The sequence below is a fragment of the Kryptolebias marmoratus genome, linkage group LG3 (genome assembly GCF_001649575.2).
Source record: "Kryptolebias marmoratus isolate JLee-2015 linkage group LG3, ASM164957v2, whole genome shotgun sequence".
Classification (NCBI taxonomy): Eukaryota; Metazoa; Chordata; class Actinopteri; order Cyprinodontiformes; family Rivulidae; genus Kryptolebias; species Kryptolebias marmoratus.
In genome coordinates, this window is record NC_051432.1 from 25,150,665 (window position 1) to 25,172,556 (window position 21,892).

Sequence of the window (21,892 nt, forward strand, 5' to 3'; positions counted from 1 at the left end):
TTTTTTTTTTTTTTTTTTTTACCCTGTGTCCCAAAGCTCATTGAGACTGAAAGCTTGTTGGAAAGCATGGTGCCACACGTGGAAACGTGACTTTTGGCAGAGCTGCATTCCCACATTAGCTCACTCATGGTTATTCTTGTTCTGCAGTGGAACATGCTGTTATGTCATACTAGGAGCAGAGCGTCAAGCACTTGATTACATGTGATTCAAGGTGTTTTGTCTAATGCATGTATTAACAACGCTGCTATTTTTCTTTTCTTTTCTTTTCTTTTTCTGCTCTCTTTGTGTTGCACGGACCGTGTTGTATCCCTGATTATTTCTGCTCTGAATAGTAGTTTTTTTGCTTGGCTGTTGTTTCTCTGGAAAACCTTTTGATTTGATGGCTGAACCAGAACATCTTTGTGAGAAGAGAAATCTTTTTTTCTTCATGAACTGTGGATGGAGTTTGATTGAAGTTGGTGGAGATGCTGTGTTTAGGAGTTAAAAAATTACAACCCCAAAAAATGTAAATAAATGGAATCCAGTGATTTATAAACCATGATTTATTCACAATGGACTATAGTAAACATATCAAATGTTTACTATAAGAAATATTACATTTTTTTAGGAAAAAATAAGGTCATTTTTAAGATGCTGGCAGTAACACATGTTAAAGTTGGGCAGTGCCATGTTTCTGACTGTGAAACATCCCCTCTTTGTTTAACATCAGTCTGTAAACATCTGGACCTGAGGAGAGCAGCTGCTGGAGGTTTTAGAGGAAAATGTTGTCCCATTCTGTCTGTAGAGGATAATAGCTGTTCAACAGTCCTCTGTCTTCATTGCTGGACTTTTTGCTGGATGTGAGCAGATGTTGTGTCTTAAACCTGTATATACTTTTTAATATTAATGGAGCCTTTCCAGATGTGTAAGCTGCCCATGTTAAAGGCACTAATGCACCCCCATACCATCAGAGAGGCAGGCTTTGATAATAGGCTGGCTGGTTTGGACCCGTCTGCGTTTCTGGATGGTGTTCACATCTGGCTTCTTCTTTGCCTGATAGAGCTTTAAGCAGCATCTGTAGACAGCACGGTGAGCTGTGTTTACAGCCAACGATCTGTGGAAGTGTTCCTGAGCAGAACAGAACCAGAACCTGGTTTTAATGCAGTGGCCCCTGAGGGCCCCAGGATCACCAACAGCCAGCCCTGACCTTTGACCTCAGAGACTTCTGCAGATTCTTGAAAACTTTTAAAGATGTCATGAACTGTAACATCATCAAAAGTTTGCATCCCTCAAATAAAAAGTTTTTTTTTTCCCCTCTAAAAATGGTACAATTTCTTAGATTGAACATTTGATGTTTACTTTGTCTTTATTTTGAATTATAAGTGTTTAGGATATTTGCAAAACTTCCCAACTTTTTCAAAATCAAGGTTGTGGATTATTCTGTGTTTTCATTGTAAGAAGTGCAGATCCTTCATTGCACTTCTCCCCATTCAGAAATAACATATAGATTGATGGCTTCAAGCTCCTGTCCAGAGAACTCACATAAAATAATTATAAATGGACATTCAGCTCATTTGCAGAGCAGCTGAATCACACAGTGACATGACTTAGTTTTCTCTTATGCAGCAAGATGTGTTCCTCTCGTGGAAAATCTGGGCTCTGGAGCCTTTTGCCAGCAGCTGGTAGTAACCACAGGCAGCTTTCCTTAGTGTTGAAGTCATTTTCAACTGTGGTCAAGGAAAACCTTCTGGTCAAATACGAGCATCACATCAACATTTGGGTGGCAGAGGAGGAATATTCAGTCTGACTTTGGTGTCTAGTTGAGTGCAGCGAGTCGAGGAAATCAAATTGAAGGTCGAATTATTTTTGTTTGCTGTTAAAAAGTAGGATTTAACTCAGGTTTTATGGGCAGACGAGTATAATAGTCCCTCAATTTTTCAAAGCTTGGTTGGGGGGTAAGATCATTCTGAAGTAGTTTGAATAAATAACAAACATATTATGGTTGTCCAGCCATTTTTCTGTGTTTTGTATTATTTGGAGAGGGACAGGACCAATTTAGACCCACCAGTTCAACTAACAGGCATGTTTCTGGACTGTGGGAGGAAGCCACAGGTGAATTAAATCACAGGAGAACTGATGTATTATACTGTAACTACAGTGTGGTTTTGTCAAACACGTTAACACTTAAGGCCTAGCGTTCCTCGAGGGAATGCATATCGTCCGCCGCCTTTCCTGCCAGAGTTTTAGGCTAAAATCATCTTGTGTTGTAGCTTTTTTTGGCGACCTCAGACAATATTCTACATGTTGTGAGTGACTCTCAGCTTCTACCACGTCAAACTCTAGCAGAATATCTGTAAAAATGACAGCTTTAACGTCGCTGTAAAGAGTCTCCTGGCATTCAGTGTAAATGCAGCACGGTATCTGCCGACACTGAACCAAAGGACAGTTGGTATTCTCTGGTGTTCAGTAAAAACCCAAACCTGTTCCTGTGCAGTTTCGGTTTGTTACTGTTTGATAAGGAGGTGTTAAAGAGGGCACGGCGTGCGGATCAAACATCTGTGGTGGAAAAACGCGGCTGACACACTCATGTCAGAGTCGTGTCCCGACAACTCTCAGTGGAGTGATATTTGACATTTGGCTAGGAGATGGTAAGACTTTAAGCTTTCCTGAACCCACAGAAAACTTTGTTTGGGAACCTGCCTCTAAAATAAGGAAGGAATGTTACATATTTTTTGGTTTATATCAGTGATAAGATAAACTAATACACACATTCACACAGCCTGTGGAGTGAGATTAGATGTTTTCCTTTCGAAAAAAAAAAAAAAGCATTTCTTGGCTCTGTTCAAAGGCACTTTGCATTTTTCACAGTGTATCAACTGAGTCTTTCCACTGAGAGCAGCTTTGAACAGTAACACAGCCAACAAATGGACAAACGCACAAATTCACAGGCGTACATGTGTGATTTAGTAGGTTTAATGTCTGAACGCAGGCTGGTGAGATGTGCAGCGTTCTGTTATTGTTATCAGAAATGATCACCACCCTTCTTCCTCTCCTCCTCCCCAGAATAGTCCGTGATTATCTGAGTGGAGCTCCATTTTCTTCCTACCAGGAGTCCATGTACTTCTCTCGCTTCCTGCAGTGGAAATGGTTGGAAAGGTGGGTACTCGCAGCAAACAAAGCAAGCAAACTCTTGTTTTTTTCCTCCGTACTTTTCTTGCTCCGGGTCGTGTTTTGTCTCTTTAGGTTCCAGCCTTTGTTCTAACAATACCTGCCAAAAAAAAAGAACTACTCCAAACACAAAGCAATAATTAAATGTTCTGTGACATGAAGACGAGTAGCAGTGTTTGCCTGAATACACAAAGGTGTTGCTGCCAATCAGTGCGTCTGTAAGAAGTTAATAATTGATGATGCTCTGCATAAAAACAGCCTGTTGGAAACAGCAGTCATCAGGGTGGATTAATAATATATTAGACCATTACTCTGTCTGCAAAGTCATGTGGCCTCAGAAAATGACATCAGCTATATTAAGTTAGGTCTGTTTCTGTCTCCATTAACATTTTTCTCTTTTTTTTATTCTTTGTTTCATCCCTGCAGGCAACCAGTAACCAAAAATACCTTCAGGCATTACAGAGTACTAGGAAAAGGTGGATTTGGTGAGGTAAGTCGAAGAAATGAGCTCAGGCCAGAGAAACGTGCATTGTGTTAACGCCGAGAGCTAAATGACGCTAAAAGAAGCTAAAACTGAGCTGTTAGAGCTAAAAAGGGACCAAGGGTTCAAAGCTACAGGGAGCAAAACACTAGCTAAAAAGCTAAAAGTAGCATAAGGTTAGCTGAAATTTAAATGTAGCAAGAATAGTTAAAAGATAGAAGTAGCCAAATGGTAGCTAGATGCTAAAAATAGCAAATGGCTGGTTAAAAGCTAAAAATAGCTGCTGAATGTAGTAGCTAAAATCAGCAAATGGCTAGAAGCTAAAAGTAGCAAAAGGCTAGGTTGTAGCTAAAAGGAGCAGAACAGTAGCTAAAACCTAGCTAAATTCCAAAAGTAGCAGAATTGTTGCAGAAAAGCTAGAAGTAGCTGAATGGTAGCTTAAACCTAAAACTGGCAGAATGTAACTAAAATCTAAAAGCAGAAAAAAGCTTGCTAGAAGCTAAAATAAGAGGAGAAGCTAAAAGACAGAAGCAGCAAAAAGCTAGCTAAAAACTAAAGCTAGCAGAACAGTAGCTAAAAGCTAAAAGTAGACAATAATAGAACAAGTTTGCTGAAGCCGTTTTCAAAGAGAACAATGTTTTAAAGGAACTGAAGAGATCTTAATGCATTTCTGTTTGGAAAATATTTATAAATAAAATATAAAAACAAACAAAAGTCAAAGCCCACAGCTCCTGTATGAGCTGAACGTTCTGAGGTATGAATGGCTAAAAAGTGCAGAAACGTAGGTATAAATAAAAAACAGGAAATCATTAAAGCAAATCCTGAATCATCATAACATGTTTGTGAATATACATTATTGTACAAATATTTGTTTCCTCTGAAGTCATGTTGGGGAGGAGAAATCTGGCCTGTCTCGACTTCAGTTCGTTCATATCTGAAATGTCTCTAATGTCTTCGTGTTTCGTTGTTTCTCAGGTTTGTGCCTGCCAAGTACGTGCCACCGGTAAGATGTACGCCTGTAAAAAGCTGGAAAAGAAACGGGTGAAGAAAAGAAAAGGTGAAGCAATGGCACTAAACGAAAAACGCATTTTAGAAAAAGTTAACAGTAGTTTTGTAGTAAGTACTACTTTTTTTCTTATTCAACTTCTCGTCCGAACCGCCCGTGTTTTGCATGCGTGTGTCGTGGGTGTGGGCTCGGTCGGTTGTTTGTGGCTGCAGGATGCTGCAAATAAAATCCAGAGGTTTGTTTGCAAACGCTGCTGCTTGAGATCTGTTTATTTAAAGGGACATAAGATAATATTTATAATTTAAATAATTTGTATTCTTCTAAGAAACATTTTGACTAAGTGCCCTGAGCTAAAGATGATATCATGATTTTATTTTAATTACATGAATGCAAACATTTACATTTTGATTCTATTTGCAGCAACTTGTCAGCCCTTTATGTGTTTACCCAATGTTTTTTTTTTAAATACAGGTTTTATTAGATTAATATGTTGGTTTCTAAACAATGTTTTTAGACTCACGCAGATAAACAAAAGTGTATTTAGATAAATGATCCACATGCAAACTACCTACAAGGCTCCCAGAATTTTTATTTTTAAGTAAGCCTTTTATTGTGAACAGCTTTTTTAACAATGAGGTGAAATAAAAGCAGAAGAAAGAGGAAGTTCCATGCCCAAGTCTAAATTGAACTCCCATTTCTTGAAATCGGTGAAAGTCACCCTACAGTCACTTGGCTGAAAGAAAAGTGAAGACTTTCTTGTAATCTTTTAAAGTGGTCTTGATCAATAGTTCTTCAGTTCCTTTAGCAGAATAAGCTGTTCGGCTGGGAAGATTTGCCAAGTTTTTCATTGGCTGCTACCTGCAAAACCAACTCTGCTGCTCGACCCACAAACGACAGATGTGGCTCCAGTTAATGGATATAAACAGACTTTACAACTGCGTCAGATTTATTGCCATTATATTGTCATTATAACAAAGAAATAACCAACCAAACACAAATTTCCTACTTTTTCTGCTATTTTCTTTAATGCATAGGAGCTCTAACATAGAAAAACAGTCTCTGAACTTCACATTTAAACCATTTTGGGGATAAACTATTTAATGTGTGTATCCAGTAAATAAAGAGTTTAGATCTTAAGCCGTAGGAAAGCTGCTCTGCCTAAAATAAATTCAAGAAAACATGCACAAGTACAAATATATATATGTATATATACATGTATTCTTGAATAATAATGCAGATAATCCAGATAAGACTTCATTTTGGACCGGGTCTGTACCCCTAAAATGGACCATTGTGACTTTAATGCTGATTATTTTGGGGATAATGCAGCTCAGTGGTGTACAGCAGATAGTAGAGCTGAGGTTCTGATCCGTAGTGCAGTAACCCGGGCCGAGCAGAACCCCACGCTCCACATGACACTGACGGTTGTGTTGGAGCCGGGGCTGCGTGTCGGATTAGTCCATCATTTCTGATGCAGAGTGAGTTATGTTGCGTGTCCTTGATTTGAGTGAGTCATGGTGGAAGCATGTGTGCGGGCATGCATGTGCACACATACACACACACACACACACACAGAGGCTGGAGTGGGCTTGTTACTGAGCATCAGGCTTGCAGCTCTTGTCACCTGGGATTGGCACATGATTCTGTGAGCGTATCTGTGTGTTCGTTCTCGGTGCTGCAGGCAGAACTGATGACTCTTCATCTGCCTCTCTACCTACAAGAGCAGCTCTGTTGCCTAGCAACACTGACCAAACAGCAGTAGTGAGGAGAAGAGTCAAGTGCTCTCTCAGAGCCCTCGTTTCTCTCTTCCTCACCGCTCTCCTTTACCGTTTTTTTATTTTTATTTTTGGGGGGCGATTGGCGCATACTGTCAGTCGATGCATACCATTAGCCCGCCGTGCGTTTTCGGCAGCGTGTGGGGGCGGGAACACGAGCGTTTCAAACACGGAGCAGGGTGACCCTGCTCTGAAACCTCTGGAGAGGGAAAATGAGGTAGAACTACATCACTCTGATGCAAATTTGGCTCATTATCATTTTGAATTATTTTGACATTTGTGGCGGTACAGTGTTCGCATTATCACTGCGCTGGAATTTCAAACTTGATAGAAGTACCCAGCTAAGTACACAGGATGTATAACAAAATAAAACAGGTTCAGAATAATACAGGGAGTATTTTTGTTTTTTTACACAACCATCAACCATCGCGTCACAGACGAGTATTTGATCTGATGCTAACTTTCATCTTTCATGTTAATTTATTAGTTTTTGTTTTATTTTATTTCATTTTTAAAAGGTAGGGAAACCTTTTTCAGGTGTCACCTGCCACAACAAGTTGTTTTTACTTTTTTCAAATACAGAATAAAATAATAAACTGAACATTTACAGTGGAACTGAACAGTTTGAAATCATAATACGATGGTTAAGTCATTTAAATGCTGCATTTAGGTAAAAATTAAGTGAATTTAATTTTATTTATTTTCATTGTCATCTTATTTGGGACAAGTTTGAATTACAGACTTTTTATTACAGAGTTTTGCTCTAAAATACTTACCTCTTACTCTAAAATACTTCTAAAATATCTGAAAACACTTAAATCATTATGAATCATGTTGAATTACCATAAAACTCAGAAAAGTAAAAGTATTTTTAGATCTTCCTTATAGATATTAGCACTTGAACTTGTTTTAGGAGGTTATGGAGCAAATTTCTTCCAAAATTATAAAAAGAAAAAGTCACTTTTTAATGTATTTTTACTTGAGGACCTGAAGATTTGAAGATATTGACAACTAAATATGTATATTTCTTAGATTTTTCTCTGTTTTCTACATATATTTTTATTATTCCTCTGCTAATATTTACAGCATCCAAAAATCATTCTTCTATAAATGAGCCAGATTTATTGTTCAGTACAGAAAAAACCCCTAAAATAACCTTGACTAAAATAAGACAACTATTATCAAAGTTTAACTGTTGGAACTTAAAAATGATAAGAAGAATTATCTGTTGCAAGTAATTAATTAAAAAAAAGAACAATATTTGAATGCATTAAAATAGCTGTTAGCTGTTTAAATAAATATAAAATCCACCAGGATGAGTAAATTAATGTTATATTAAGTGTACTGATGGAAGTCGGAGGAAGGAACAAAAATGGGGGAATAAATGTTTTTGCAGAAACTCGTGGGATTCAGATTAGGCCAGCTTGTGCATTTTTATGTTCATTTATTGATGGTTTATATGTTTGTTTACTTGGCCTTTAACCTCCTGACTACCAGGGAAACAAATATTGTCCAGTCACAATTTTATTTTAAATTCCCCTGTCTTTGTAAGGTAATTAGCCTCATCCCTTCACATTTGGGATCATTAAAAAGCCCTCAATGTCCTCTGCAGATGGCAAAAGGAGCTAATTCAGTCGTATGCAGTGGGTGGGAGACATTCAAGTTCACAAATGTCCTCAGAGGACACATTTGAACCCCTGGTAGTCAGGAGGATGAGAAGATTTTCTGTCCTTTCTTGTGGTTTCTCTGCGCGTACGCTTCGCAGCAGATGGGATTCCTCCTGTTGGCAGCAACATCCTGCTTACACGCAACAACAGCACGTGTATACACTACACCCTGTGTGTCACTGACCCCCGGGGGGGAGGGGAGGGAGGCTGCTGGGAAGGAAGGGAGACGAGAGAGATTGATGGGGGGATGAGAGAAACAAGCTGGTGTTTGGAATCCACCATTTATATATCTGCGTTCTTGACATTTCATCTGGGATAAGGGAGGATATTTTGGGGGCATGAAATGTGCTCTATCCAAGACGGTGTTTATTTCCTGTTTCCCCTGTTGATGCCATCGTACAACGTTTATTTCCTCCCCCCCATCCTTCGGCTTCTCTCCGAACCTCGTTGCCGCTTCCCAAAATCCGCCTCTCTCCTCAGGTTAGCCTAGCATACGCCTACGAGACCAAGGATGCGCTGTGCCTGGTGTTGACCCTGATGAACGGTGGTGACTTAAAGTTCCACATCTACAACATGGGAAACTCTGGCTTTGACGAGCAAAGGGCCATTTTCTACGCCGCCGAGATCTGCTGTGGCCTCGAGGATCTGCACCGCGAGAGGATCGTGTACAGGTGAGCAAGTTACCAGCTGGGGGTTAAGGCCCTCTAAAAGGTGGTTTATTTTCACATAAGCATGTTTTTGTGATTAGGATGGTGGGCTGTAAAGGAGTACTGCACTGATTTTATATATGATTCGAATCAAAAATAACATTATTGCCTTTGAATTATGTAAAAGGAGCTGAGAGGTAACAGATGGGGCTCAGCAGAACTCCAGATAAGATAAATAGGAACCCTCCTATTATCTAATCAGACATTCACACATATGTTAAAAACTACACTTCCTATTCCATAGATGTGGTGCTTTTTATCTGATTAAAGGGCGGTGTGGGGTTCATGGTTCTGACCTCCACATGTGGAGGAGCTTCAGATTTCTCTCGTGCCTGAGCGCCCCGTCCTGTTACTCTTTTATCTTTTATTTAAGGTAGTATCTGACTGGGCTGCGACTTGTCGGCCAGCGGTGTTCGGGAGGGAGTCTCCAAAATGTCCAAACGTTGGCGGGGGTTCTCTGTTTCAAGCCTTCTGACGCTTGAATTTTGAACAAGTCCAAAAGATTTGTGCGACAAATTTTACATCGAAGCAGTCACGTAATTGTTACAGGTGTCTCCAACCCGTCTCTTTAAAAGTGTTAGAGCTGCACCGGAGCGCTCCAGGTCGACCTGAGAGTCCAGGTCTAAACACCTCACTGATGATAAATGATCCAAATCTGCCTATTAATTGACTCCTGAACGCGGGGTCAGCTGCCATGTTGGGTACAGAGCTTGCAGAGGCGGGTACGATGTGGGTGACGACCTGGAACACAGCTCTAAAAGCTGTGGACATGAAAGCGGCATGACTCGCCGGTTGAAAACGCTCAGAATTCAGAGAAAATTCACCTTTTTTCTCACAGTTTTAGGGCGCTGACTCATCTCCAGCAGTCTCAGCTCAGAGAGATTCCATCTTTAAGGTCCAGCTGGTTTACACTTCTGACGGGACATTTTTAAAATGCCTGTTTTGCTGTTTTAAAACAGGATTTTTCACCAGATGGTTTAAGATTAATATCTAATTTGCTCAGCCTTTCACTTTCTTCAACATTTATTTAAGTCGTGGAAGTCGAGCCTTTCTGTTTATTTATTTGTTTTTATTTTTAAACAAATTTACGGTTAAAACAGTATGATTATTTCCTCAAAACCAGCGATGATTATCTGAATGAAAATAAGTCTGGATTAATTTAGCTTTTTTCAACCAAAGGCCGTGATTTTAAATGAACTGTTCTTTAAAGCAAGAAAACAGAATAAAAGGTTCTCACTGCAGCAGAAGTTTCTGAAGCGCCTGCAGGACAGCAGGACAGCTGGGGTGGGTTTGTTTTAAAAGGACAACATTTCAAACTTAAAGATTCGAATGATTTAATCAGAAATGTGTTTCTGTAAGAGCAGATAAAACGTGCAGCCTGGCTCTCCTCCTCCCTCACCGAAAGCTGTCATGAACTTATAATTTAGTAAACATGGCAGCTGCAGACGTGACCGACCCGGGTGGAAACTCTTCTCGGTATTTACTGCTTGTTTTTACTCAAATACGTTAGATTCTTGCAGATATCAGAGGCCCAGGAGGAGGCAGAGGATTCTGATATAATCCTGCTTTCACGTTTCTTAACTTCAGACATAAATGAGTGAAATATGAGACCTGAATAACAAATCTCAGTAATCAGAGTTTATAACTGAATGTAAACATTCTGCGTCCAACGACTTGTCCCGTCTTTGATGTTTTTAAATTAATTTCTCCAGTGAGACGAGTGCAGAAAGAAGCGAGCGGATTAATGGTTTGCTGCACCTGTCAAAATCAGAGTAACGTTAACATAAACGCTGGTGTTCACAGAAGGAACGCGCAGCCACATCTGCACCTTCACTGATCTCTGCGTGTCTTTCAGCAGGTTTCTGTGGGCACAGGATTTGTGTTCCAACTAATTTCTCAGATTTTCGAATTATCGCGCCAATTTTTCAACTCGAAATGACAAAAAAACCAAGAATAAATCGGATCTAACTTGAAAAAAAAATGTAAGTTGAAGTCCTGAATGACTTGGCTGGAATCTGCTGAAGTTAATAAAGTTAAAACAAGCAGAACGAAGGCTAAACGGAGGCTGAAACGGGCAGAGCATCAGCTGAAACTGACAGACGAAAAGCAGCAGAACTCCAACAAAAAGGAGCCGAACAAAAGCTAAAATGAGCAAAACACATGCTTAAGAGAAAATTAGCTATGCAGCAGTTAAGTTAGCCAAACAGAAGCTAGTATTAGCAATGCTGTAGCTAAAAATAGCAAAGCAAATACTAAAATCAGCAAAGCTAAAAAGCTAAAAAAAAAGCTCAAAGTAGCAGAACAGAAACTAAAAGCTAAAGTTAACATAAGAAAACACAAAGCCATTATGCTGAAGCAGATTTCCAAGATTTCTGTGGAGATTTTTTTTTTTCATATAAAGTGAAATAAGCTGAACTTTTTGGTTTATAAATAAATAAAAAGACAAAGTACTTAGAAGCAGTTTGCAACAAAACACACAGAGGAGACTGTAAACAGGAAAACAATACTGGGAATTCTGACTCAGTGGAAGTTATTTAAAACCTTGAGCTTAAATTAAATTTAAAATGGTGAAAAGAAGCGTCACGACTCCCACGTTGTTTGGTGTTGACTTATAACAGGGAAGGTGAGGGAGAAAATCACCAACATGTAGGAACTCAAAGGGACAAAACGATGCCAACACAGTTAATATAAACGTTTGTCAAGGAGTTCTTTCTAATTTGGTTTGTTCTTTGCAGAGATCTGAAGCCTGAAAATATCCTCCTGGATGACCGTGGTATGTCTTTTTATTCTATTTCTTTACCTGTCGGTGCAGAAATGGCCGACATGCTGCACATATCTGACATTTGTAATTATGAAATAATACACTGCCATTTTTAATAATAATAATCAATAATTTGGCGGAACGTGGTTGGACAGGATTTGATCTTTGCTCTCGTCACTTTCTGTTTTGTCATAACTCTGTTTATTTTGTATGCAAACGTTTGTTTCTTTCCAAGCTGCAAGCAGGTGCATATTTTAATGGAAACAGTGATCATGATCTCGGTTGAATAACTGCCCTGTGGGTCTTTTTTTGTTTTAGGACACATCAGAATTTCAGACTTGGGCCTTGCTGTTCAGATCCCTGAAGGGGAGACGATACGAGGGAGAGTGGGGACTGTTGGATACATGGGTGAGGACGTCCGCTCTTCTATAAATTAGGCTATGGATCCTGAAACTTTTCCAAACACTCCTTTATCTTCTTCACACTCCTGTAAAGTGTTCTCTTATGAACCCTGATTACCGCCTCCCTCATCCTCGGTGGAGATTTGAATCCGTTTTCCCTAACTTCCCGCCTCTCGCCTCCACGTCAGCTCCCGAGGTGATCCAGAACGAGAGCTACACTTTCAGCCCGGACTGGTGGGGGCTGGGCTGCCTGATCTTCGAGATGATCCAAGGCCAGTCGCCCTTCCGCAAGCGCAAGGAGCGAGTGAAGCGGGAGGAGGTGGACAGGCGGGTGCGAGAAGACCAGGAGGAGTACTCTGATAAGTTCTCGGAGGAGGCGAAGGACATCTGCAGACAGGTGAGGAGAAGAAACCGAGGGACAGGAAAAAAGGCTTTATTTCTTCCTTAAATCCAAATGCATTTCATGAACAAATGATAGTTGATCCTGCTGCATCAGAACCAATAAAATTAGGAATCCCTTCATGGCGTCTAAACATACAAATTGTGATTTTATTTTACTTATATTTCCCTTCCAATGCAGGGTGTAGATTTGTGTTTGAGACTGGAGTTGAATATTTTGGCCTGATTTAATTTAGCAGCCTGAACAGCCTGTTCCGTTTCCTGCTCACACACGGATGGAGACATTCGGGTCGGTCGTCCCACAAACCTGTTCCTCTACAGCGATGAGCGACAGTCAACGTTTAAAAGCTCCAATCATTTCTGATCAGCCTGAACCCAGAGATTGACGCGTTTCTTTTAGGCCTCCATTATTTTAGGTACAGAAAGAAACTGCAATCAGCTTCCGTGCACAACTATTAAACTGACAAATAATCAGAATAATCCAAGATAATCGTGAATATTTTTATTTTTCCTTCCATCCACCTGTTTTATCTTCTAAATTATTATTTTGTTAAGATTAAAAAGATGAATTGGCGCCACCGGTTGTTTGTTTAAATTATTCAACTTACACTTTCTGAAATATTTAGATGCTTTTGCTTTAAAAACAACCAAACAAAAAACCTTAAAAGTGACATCGTGGCAACATTTACTGTTTAGCCAAAGCAAGAAGAAATGTTAGAATGTAAAAAGTAAAAAGGTATCAATAATTAACAGTTTATTGTTAAACTTATTTCATAATAAAACGAGCACAAGAAGTTTAAATCTCTTTGTGTGTATGGCAATAAATGATGACCATACATTTGATATATCTTTATAAACATGCTGCCTTTTTGTGATAATGTAAACTTTTATTTGCCCACCCCACTGACTCCGAGCAGGGCTATTTTCAATCCGAGGCAGTGGGACATTTTTATTTTTTTGTTTAACTACAGTTCAGCATATTTAAAAACTCCCTAGAGAGGCCAAACATCAGGAACGCGGGGAAAATAAGGGTTTGCAAAAAAAAGAAAAAGAAAAATGGGTAAAAGGTTAAAAAAAGAAGAGGAGAGAAAAGGGGGTCGAAACCCAAATAAGACGAGGAATCTGAGGGATCTGGAGTCAAAGAGTTAAAATCTGCTTTTATTCAGACAAGAGCTGGAAAAGAAAAAACGGAGACAAAGGGGACAACTGAGACACTATCTGTGACAACGAGGCTGCTGAGAGTCTCTGTTAGTAGCGAACAAACCTTTTACAGGCCTGTAGGTTCGGGTTTTATCATCTGTTTGTTCGTGTTTCTCTGACTGTTTGAGTTTGAGTCTCATATCTCATCAACAAATGGACTTTATTTTAATGAAACCTTCAGGAAATGATCACCAGGTGTGCGCCTACGACTCCCGAACTTTTGTAGCCAACCCAGTTCAAGATGGCCGCCACGGCTAATTGATCCTTAAAAACTTAAAAACGGCTGCAACCCGTGTAGTTTCACAGATACGGGGCTACGTTTGGTGTCGTTGTAGCTGAAAGTCAGTCACAAACTCTTGGAGTCGTGTGTGTCTGTTAGCAAAATATCTCATGAACTGTTGGATGGATTTTTAAGAAACTCTCAGAAAATAAACACAGGAGTCAACCACAGCTAATCCCCATTAGCCAACACATAAATGTCAGATTTACAGATTTAGAAATAAAATTCGGGGTGGTGGTGGTTGAGAGTTATCCTCAAAGCCTACCCTGAAACTCTGGCCTGAAAGAATCATGTTAGTTCAGTGGATGGATTTATGTTAACTTTGTTAAAATATGTAAAAATTAAATAAATAAGGAGACTTGATCTATGATTTGTTTTCAGCGTATTGGACTCTAGTGAGTAAATATAGAATTGTTAGGAGTTATCCAACATTAAAATGTTTCTTAAACAGACTTTCTTTTGTCTTCTCTTTAACAAGAAACATATTAAGCCATAAACGGTCAGCCCGAGCGTACTGGACAGATGTTTTAAGTCTCTTATCCTTCCTCCTGCTGTGTCTCAGCTCCTGGCCAAGGACCCCAAGGAGAGGCTGGGTTGTCGGGGCTGCGGGGCCATAGAGGTCAAGCAGCACCCCATCTTCAGAAACATCAACTTCAAACGGCTAGAGGCCAACATGTTGGATCCTCCCTTCATCCCAGATGTAAGCGGACTCACACACACACACACACACACACAGACTCAGGTTTTCAGCCCTGCAGCTCAGTGTGCAGGAAATGTGTCGTCACAACTAAACCAGCACAAGTTTTTCATCCCATTAACATGTGGTTTTGGTGTGAGCGGGACTGTAACATTATTGTTGCCTGTTTAGCAGCTCTATTTTTACAGAAACATCTGTCACGCCTCCAATAGAGATTTTTAAAGAGTAAAAAAAGTTGATTTATTCGGTCATACAGCATGAGTTTGTGAATAAATGCAGCTCGGCTGAATCTAAAAGCCTTCGAGCGTTTATTTTTGTATTTTTTGGTTGTATATTAGCTCTGCCTGTGATAACCGAGGTGTTCACGGGGGAAACTGTCACATTCTTGTTGTCATATTGTGAGTTCGGGGAGGGGGGCTGACGCGAGAGCTTAAATCAATACTTGAAAGTAGATTGTGTTATCTGCGTTTCTATTTTTATTCAGTTCAGTAGCTGAGGAAAAACAGAGCAGCCTTTAGGTCACGTTACTCAAATATCCGTCTGATTTAAAGAGTTTCAGGCTTCCCCGAACCATCGAAACACTTTTCCAGTTTCGTTTTTTCCCCCCTTCATTTAATCGTCTCTTATTTCTCCTCTTCTTTTCCCTGTTTCTGCTCGTCTCTCAGCCTCGAGCCGTGTACTGTAAAGACGTCCTGGACATCGAGCAGTTCTCCACAGTCAAAGGCGTGAACCTTGACCCTACAGACGACGACTTCTACCACAAGTTTGTCACAGGCAGTGTCCCCATCCCGTGGCAGAACGAGGTACTGCATGCATGATGTCATTATTTAAAATCCCACATTAGGCCGCTAACAGCACATCCTGGAGAAAAGCCTGCGTGAATGATCGCTTTAAGGAGCGACTCCATGGATATATTAATAATGTCTTTAAACACAAAAGAGCAGTTTACTAAATGCAGGTGTTTTAGTTGCTTTCTAACTCTCGACAGCTGCTCATACTGAGGGTTTTAAAACTAGAAATCCTTGAAGAATTGCATATCGCCCGCCGCCTTTCAAGCCAGAGTTTGGCTGAGGTCATTTATTTATTCATTTATAGTTAATTAGTTGTGACAGCCATCTTGAATCAGAAGGAAATCAGTCATAGATGTACATCTAAAGATTATTTGTTGCGAGGTTCCTTAAAGTTCGTCCAATGGGTCGAGCGACATTTTCTTTGCAGGCACGCAAACACGGATACGGGCCATAATGACATCCACGCTTTAGCCGGCTTTTTATAAGACATAAACACCTAAAGTTAGGATTACCAAGTGGAATTTCTCAGTCTTGCTCTTCTGTACAGATGATTGAGATGGAGTGCTTCAAAGAAATCAACATCTATGAGACGGCCGGGATGCTGTGCCCTGACCTGGACGTGAACCGACCAAATCCTCCTCCAAAGAGAGGCTTCTTCTACCGCCTGTTCAGAAGAGAGGCAAGTGCTAGTGCTCCGGCAACTGTCCGAGGGGGTGGGGGCTAAGGTACTTCCTCTTTTCCTTCTTTGCTTTCTTCCTCTGGCCTTGTCCAAACTCAGCATGTGAATCGATGATTCGTCACATGGAATCTGAAGGTTCCTTTATGCTCCGCATTGACTTTGAATAAGGCCCATCTTTTTTTTTTCTGTCCTCTGGGGCTGAACAATTCACTCCCTTGTTGGTAGTTCCCTGTCTTTTCTTTGCAACATTAGGACTGTTTTCTTGTGGGAAGCTGATCTTCAGATGTGGGGAAAACTGACTCTTAAGCTTCAAACATGAACTCAGAAATGATAGCCGTGTTTGTCAGGGGCGACAAATGACTGTAATGGTATTTAAACCTTACATTATGCAGGTTGCTGTCCTTAAATTCTAATCTTTTAAACTTCTTTCCAGCTTTTATGCCTTTTGCCCTCTGAGTTTTTCCCGAACACTATATTTGTGAAGATTGCCTGTTCTGGTCTGGATTAGAGAAGCTGGGAGTTGATGTGCTCTCAGTTATAAGCTTAAAAACTAAAGGTGCTTTACAGAATTGTACTGATCTAACATGCAGTGTATTTTTTAGGCTGGATTTTGTCCTAATATGACCCCAACTCTGTAAAAAGTTGGGACATTGTTTAAAATGTAAATAAAAACTGAATGCAATGGTTTGCAAATCTCAAAAACCCATATTTTATTCACAGAGGAACATAATTCTTCCCAATTTTCCATTGACTCCTGCAGACGGCTGAACCTCTGCCCATCTCTACTTCTGACAGATTCAGTTGCTCTTAAAAGCTCGTTTTATTCCCAGTCCTCTCACTGACCTGTTACCAGTTAACCTAATTAGTAGGAAAACGCTCCTCCAGCTGCTTCTTATCTGTACCACTTATGTTTGCAGCCTTTTGTTGCCCCTGCCTCTGATTTATTTCAGATGAGTTGCTGTTTTCAAATTCAAAACTTCTTACTTTCAACACTTTTTTAGGTTCCATTGTGAACAAATTATGAGTTGATGAAATTTGCAGATCATTGCATTTTGTTTCTATCTGCATTTGACACAACATCCCAACTTTTATTTATGTAGTTGTATTTGAAGGCTGTGAGGCGCTCTAACATCAAGGAAGAGACGTTATCTTTGTTGTAAAGGTGCAGTTTTATCTGAAGACCTTCTGTCTTTAGGACATTTATTTTAGTTCTGCTGTATCATCATCATAGAGAACACAAACAGTTTGAGCTTCATGTCAGCCCAGCGAGGAAACGCGACGCCACCCTTCACTCGGGAGAGGACCGGCGATGAAGCGTTGTTGATTCATTTTTGACTTTTTTTTTCGCAGGTTTGTCTAAAGAGCGGTTACAGTGACGACGAGATCGAAGAGCCTTCGCGACTTTAAACCACTCCCCTCCACTCGCATCCCCCTCCGCCGCTGATCTTCACCACAAACTCCAACCGAGCGAGAAACTTAGGAACTCAGTGAATGTCGACCTGTATTTATGAGCTGTATTAAAAGTGTATTATAGCTAAAGAAAAAAGTATGAGTTTAAAGATTTTGTACATTTGTACTTGAATTTATGTCTAGATGTATATTTTCACTAAAGGTTGTATTGTACAAAAAGCCATAAAAGTACCACTTGAATGCATACATAATGTTTTAATTTCCTTTTTAGTTTTTCCTTTCATTTGGAATGGTTATGGATAAAGGTGTGTTAAGAAGTTTCTTTTAAGAAGCACAGCACCAGTTGTCTTTTTTTTTTTCTCCATGTAGCAGAAGGCCTTTTGTTTGTTTTTGATGTGTGCTGTATGTTTGTCATTGATTTAGCCAGCATGATGTGTTTCAGCTTCACTTTGTCTCCAAACACCTGAGGCTCAAGTAATTCCTCAAACATGTAGACCCAAATGTTAAGGAAGGAATCTAATCCAGTTCGACTTTGCTGTTGATGCTGCTTAAGCTTTCCCCAGATGTTTTCCAGATGTGTTTTTCCTGGACTGAACAGTTTTGTTGGTGTCGGCTCATTCTGGCTGAGATGTTGTTCTCAGCGTCTGCAACGAACACTCTGAGAAGCCCGTTTGTCTCACAACTTATCCTAATTATCCATCATTGCTGGAACTTTTTAACGTGTTTCCTGAGCTGCAGCAGACGGGGAACATAAATTCCAGGATCCCTGACGGCGTTTCCAACGGGAGCGCTGCTGTCAGACAAATGTCTGTTACATTTCTTTGCTCAGGCGGGATATTTTTGTTTTTTATTTTAACCTTTTACAATCTTTTTTTGTGATGGCATGGCTTATATTTCTTTAGTTATTTGCCAACCTCTTTTTAAAAATTTCAAACAGTCTCCAATTTATGAACTGGAAAAAGCTGCAACTTCCTAATAAAGGACCCTTTTTAAAGTTTACATTTGCTTTATAAAAAGGTTATTTCTGAGTATTATAAAGCTTTAATCATTTATAAAATCCTTTTACTGTTTATGAAGCAGGTTCACTATTTGGCAACATCAAGTTTTGTACTGCTGTAATTTATTGCTAGCTGCTTGCTGTTTTAAGTAAATAACTTTATTTGCCAAAACAAACTTTGCATCTATAATTCCTGATAGTTGACATGCAGGGAGCTTACTGACGAATGTTTGACACTTAAAATCTAAATTATGGAAAGAAAAAAACACTTGATCTTGCCAAATAGTGAGCCTGCTTCAATGTATGAACAGTGTTTTATAAATGATTAATGCTTTATAAAGCATTTTCTTACTCATGTATAACCTGTTTGTAAAGCATTAATAAATCATTTTTAAAATGGCCCTTATTAGGAAGCGGTACCAAGTTTTTGAAGCGGATAATTCTGTTAATAAAACTAAGATTTTGGCTTTTAAATGAATCTGAGCTCTCAGCACTGAGTCCAGTAACTGAACGCAGGTAATCAGATAAGTTGTGAGTGCAGACGCCTAAAAATGACCTTTATTGTGTCCAGAAAGGAGAATTATTACTAACGCTTTTCACTACAAAGAAATTTGTCTTTTTAAGTAATCTAACCATAAACAACCTTTGTTTTTTGGTTTTTTTCCTCTGTAGATAATCATTTTAAATTTTTACTTTTGCAGCAGTTGCTGTTTATTCCCTTCAGTACCTGTTTAAATGCTGTGAATACCTCACCTTGACATGTGTGTAAATCTCACCTCGAGCTTTAATCCATCCCGTGTTTTAGATACAAAGGTGATACTGGCGTGCAGTCCAGCCGGATTCAAAGATCGTTTTAGTTCGATTCTGTTTTTTCACGAGAAGGCGGTGTTCGTGTTTTGTCGGTACAGAATGGTTCTGGGACGTGAATATTATTTAGCTGAATTCCCATGTTTCCAAGACTCACGATGTGGTACGCATATAGTCTCCATTCAGAAAAAAAGAAATAAATAAATGAAAAAAAAATTAGAGAAGTAGATTGTTCTGAAAGTCCGTCTCCTGTTGCACATTCCATCATCAGGAATCAGTGTGTGCATCTAGCTGTTGCTGGCTTGTTGTTACTTGGGTTTCTGTATCTTTGTAAAAAAAATCTATATTTTGCTCTCAGGCACATTTTTAAGCAGATTTCACTTAACATAATGTATGTATATGTATTTTTAGCCTTTTAGCTCTCTAGCCTCAAAAACCTTGTAAATGATGTATTTCTAACATGTAACTAAACTCTAAGACATGCTCACTCGTCCTCACAGGGAACGTATACTGTGTCCACCACCCATTGCCTTTTATCATTGTTTTTAATGAGCTCTTGTACAATCCATACAGCAGTGAAGAAATCCCCTTCGGTTTCATTGCACTATGGTGTTTTGACAATGACTATGGGAAGTGTCTTTAACTCTTTTTGCCAATGATACCAAAAGCGTTTTAAATTGCTAAATTCAAACTTTTTGTTGACTAAAGAATTTGCTCAAGAGAGACTGACGAGCCTTTATTCTGTGTGCCAATTACGAAGTTAATTTCGAACATCCTGCCTTTTGTTTGACTTCCTAAACTGTCCGTCCACTGGTTGAAAGTCGTTCATGTAAAAACAAAAAAACAAAAAAAAAAACAACTGTTTTGAATGTTCGCACTAAGTGCATTGTATTGCCTGTTTAAAAAAAACAAAAAAAACCTCTTTTATTACTCAAGCATGTATCAATTTGTTATACTTCAGGATCCTTGTATATGTAAAAGACGACCTTCTAGTGCCAACATATCTTACTGGTATTTTGAGGGCGGGTTTGTGAGGGACAAGGTGAGCAGTTGGATGACAAACATTCCTTTTTCTCCTGCCTGTTCTTCGATGTGCCGATGGCGAGCCGAGCCGCCGCCTTCGAACCGCGGTGGCCCTCGTCAGCAGCACGCGGATGTGGAAGATCCTCATCGTCACTTGAATATAGTTTAGGGTTAGAACGGAGTGCAGGTCAGGAGGTTCAGAAGAGTTTCATTTCTGTATGATATTTTCAACAAAGAGGGAAGACTTGTTGAAATGAATTGTTGGTATTCAATCTAGGCCTAGAACTTTTTTTTCCTTTTTCAATCTGTACAGTCATGTTGTTCAACCACTGCAGTCATTGTTAATTCTTGTACAAGTTGTATCACTGGTTGTTGTACCATATCTGACATTTGTAATTATGAAATAATACACTGCCATTTGTATTAAAAAAGAAAAATGTCTCGACTTTTTTTTTTTGTGGCCTGAAGGTGAAGCAGCAGTAATGTTTTCTACGTGTTTGTTTCTATGCAGTGTTAGCAAAGTATCTCGTTGACCGCTGGATGGAATTTATGAAACTCAGAAAGTAATCATTGGTGTACAATTTATTAACTTTTGTAGTCAACCTCATTCAAGATGGCTGCCATAGCTTATCAAGCACAGAAATGGCTAAAACTCAATTTTTCAGATATTAATCTAAAGGCTGGTGTGTTAATTATGGATTATGGATTTAACAGTGTCGGTTAGTAAAATACCTCATGAACCACTGGATGGATTTCAATGAAACTCAAAGTAATTATTGGGTAGACATTTACAACTTATTAACTTTTAGAGTCAACTCAATTCAAAATGGCCACCGCAGCCAACTGACCTCAGAAAATACAAAAATTCCTATTATTCGGTCAGTTTTCAAATATTAAACCAAAATCTGGTGTGTTAAGGGCTTAAAATGATTCCCAACTCATACTCAAAGCACAAAATTTGGTTTAAAAGTGTCTGTTAGCAAAATATTTCATGAACCACTGGCTGGATTTTGGGTGGACATGTACTACTTATTAACCTTTAGAGAGAACTCAATTCAAGATGGCCACCACAGCCAACTGACCCTAAAAAACTAAAGAATTGCTATTATTTAGTCAGTTTTTCAGATATTGAGCTAGAATTTGGTGTGGTAGAAGCTGAGCATCACCCCACCAGACAGTCTGAGCACAACACATTGTGGAATATTTTTTTCTTATATTTTTAGCATTTCCTGTTGGCATCAACCTTGTCAGTCTGTTAGCAAAATATCTCATAAACCAGTGGATAGATTTTAATGAAACTCTGAGAAATTAATCATTTGATCTACATCTACAGCTCAACATTTGGAGTCAACCCAATTCAAGATGGCTGCCAACACATAAATGGCTATAACTCAGTCACTTTTACAGCCACTGAGCTGATGTTGGTGTGGTAGTAGCTCAGAGTCATCCTCAAGACACCGAGGACACATCTTGCAAGACCTTACAATGTCACATCACTGTGCATGTATTTCTAAAAATGCTACAGGTCTGTTATTTCTCAACATAAGATTATCTTAGTGTATCTCTTTAAGGAATGCTGGGTATTTAATTTCTTTCTGTTACATGGTTGTTTTCCACGTTAATTATTCTCTGCAGCTCTACCCCGTGGTAGTTTCACGTCGGGT

General features: G+C 39.3%; 1 protein-coding gene across 1 annotated transcript in view; it reads left to right on the forward strand.

Moving 5' to 3' along the window:
- grk4 (G protein-coupled receptor kinase 4) overlaps positions 1-20,665 on the forward strand; it is a 50,041-nt gene extending 29,376 nt beyond the window's left edge. The window contains exons 6-16 of the mRNA XM_017416976.3: positions 3,043-3,135; positions 3,574-3,637; positions 4,604-4,744; positions 8,557-8,747; positions 11,519-11,556; positions 11,863-11,952; positions 12,134-12,342; positions 14,387-14,524; positions 15,187-15,324; positions 15,860-15,991; positions 17,342-20,665. Coding sequence (XP_017272465.1) covers positions 3,043-3,135; positions 3,574-3,637; positions 4,604-4,744; positions 8,557-8,747; positions 11,519-11,556; positions 11,863-11,952; positions 12,134-12,342; positions 14,387-14,524; positions 15,187-15,324; positions 15,860-15,991; positions 17,342-17,398 — 1,291 coding nt within the window. The 3' untranslated portion in view covers positions 17,399-20,665. The remainder of the gene's footprint in view (positions 1-3,042; positions 3,136-3,573; positions 3,638-4,603; positions 4,745-8,556; positions 8,748-11,518; positions 11,557-11,862; positions 11,953-12,133; positions 12,343-14,386; positions 14,525-15,186; positions 15,325-15,859; positions 15,992-17,341) is intronic.
- The last annotated feature ends 1,227 nt before the right edge of the window (positions 20,666-21,892 follow it).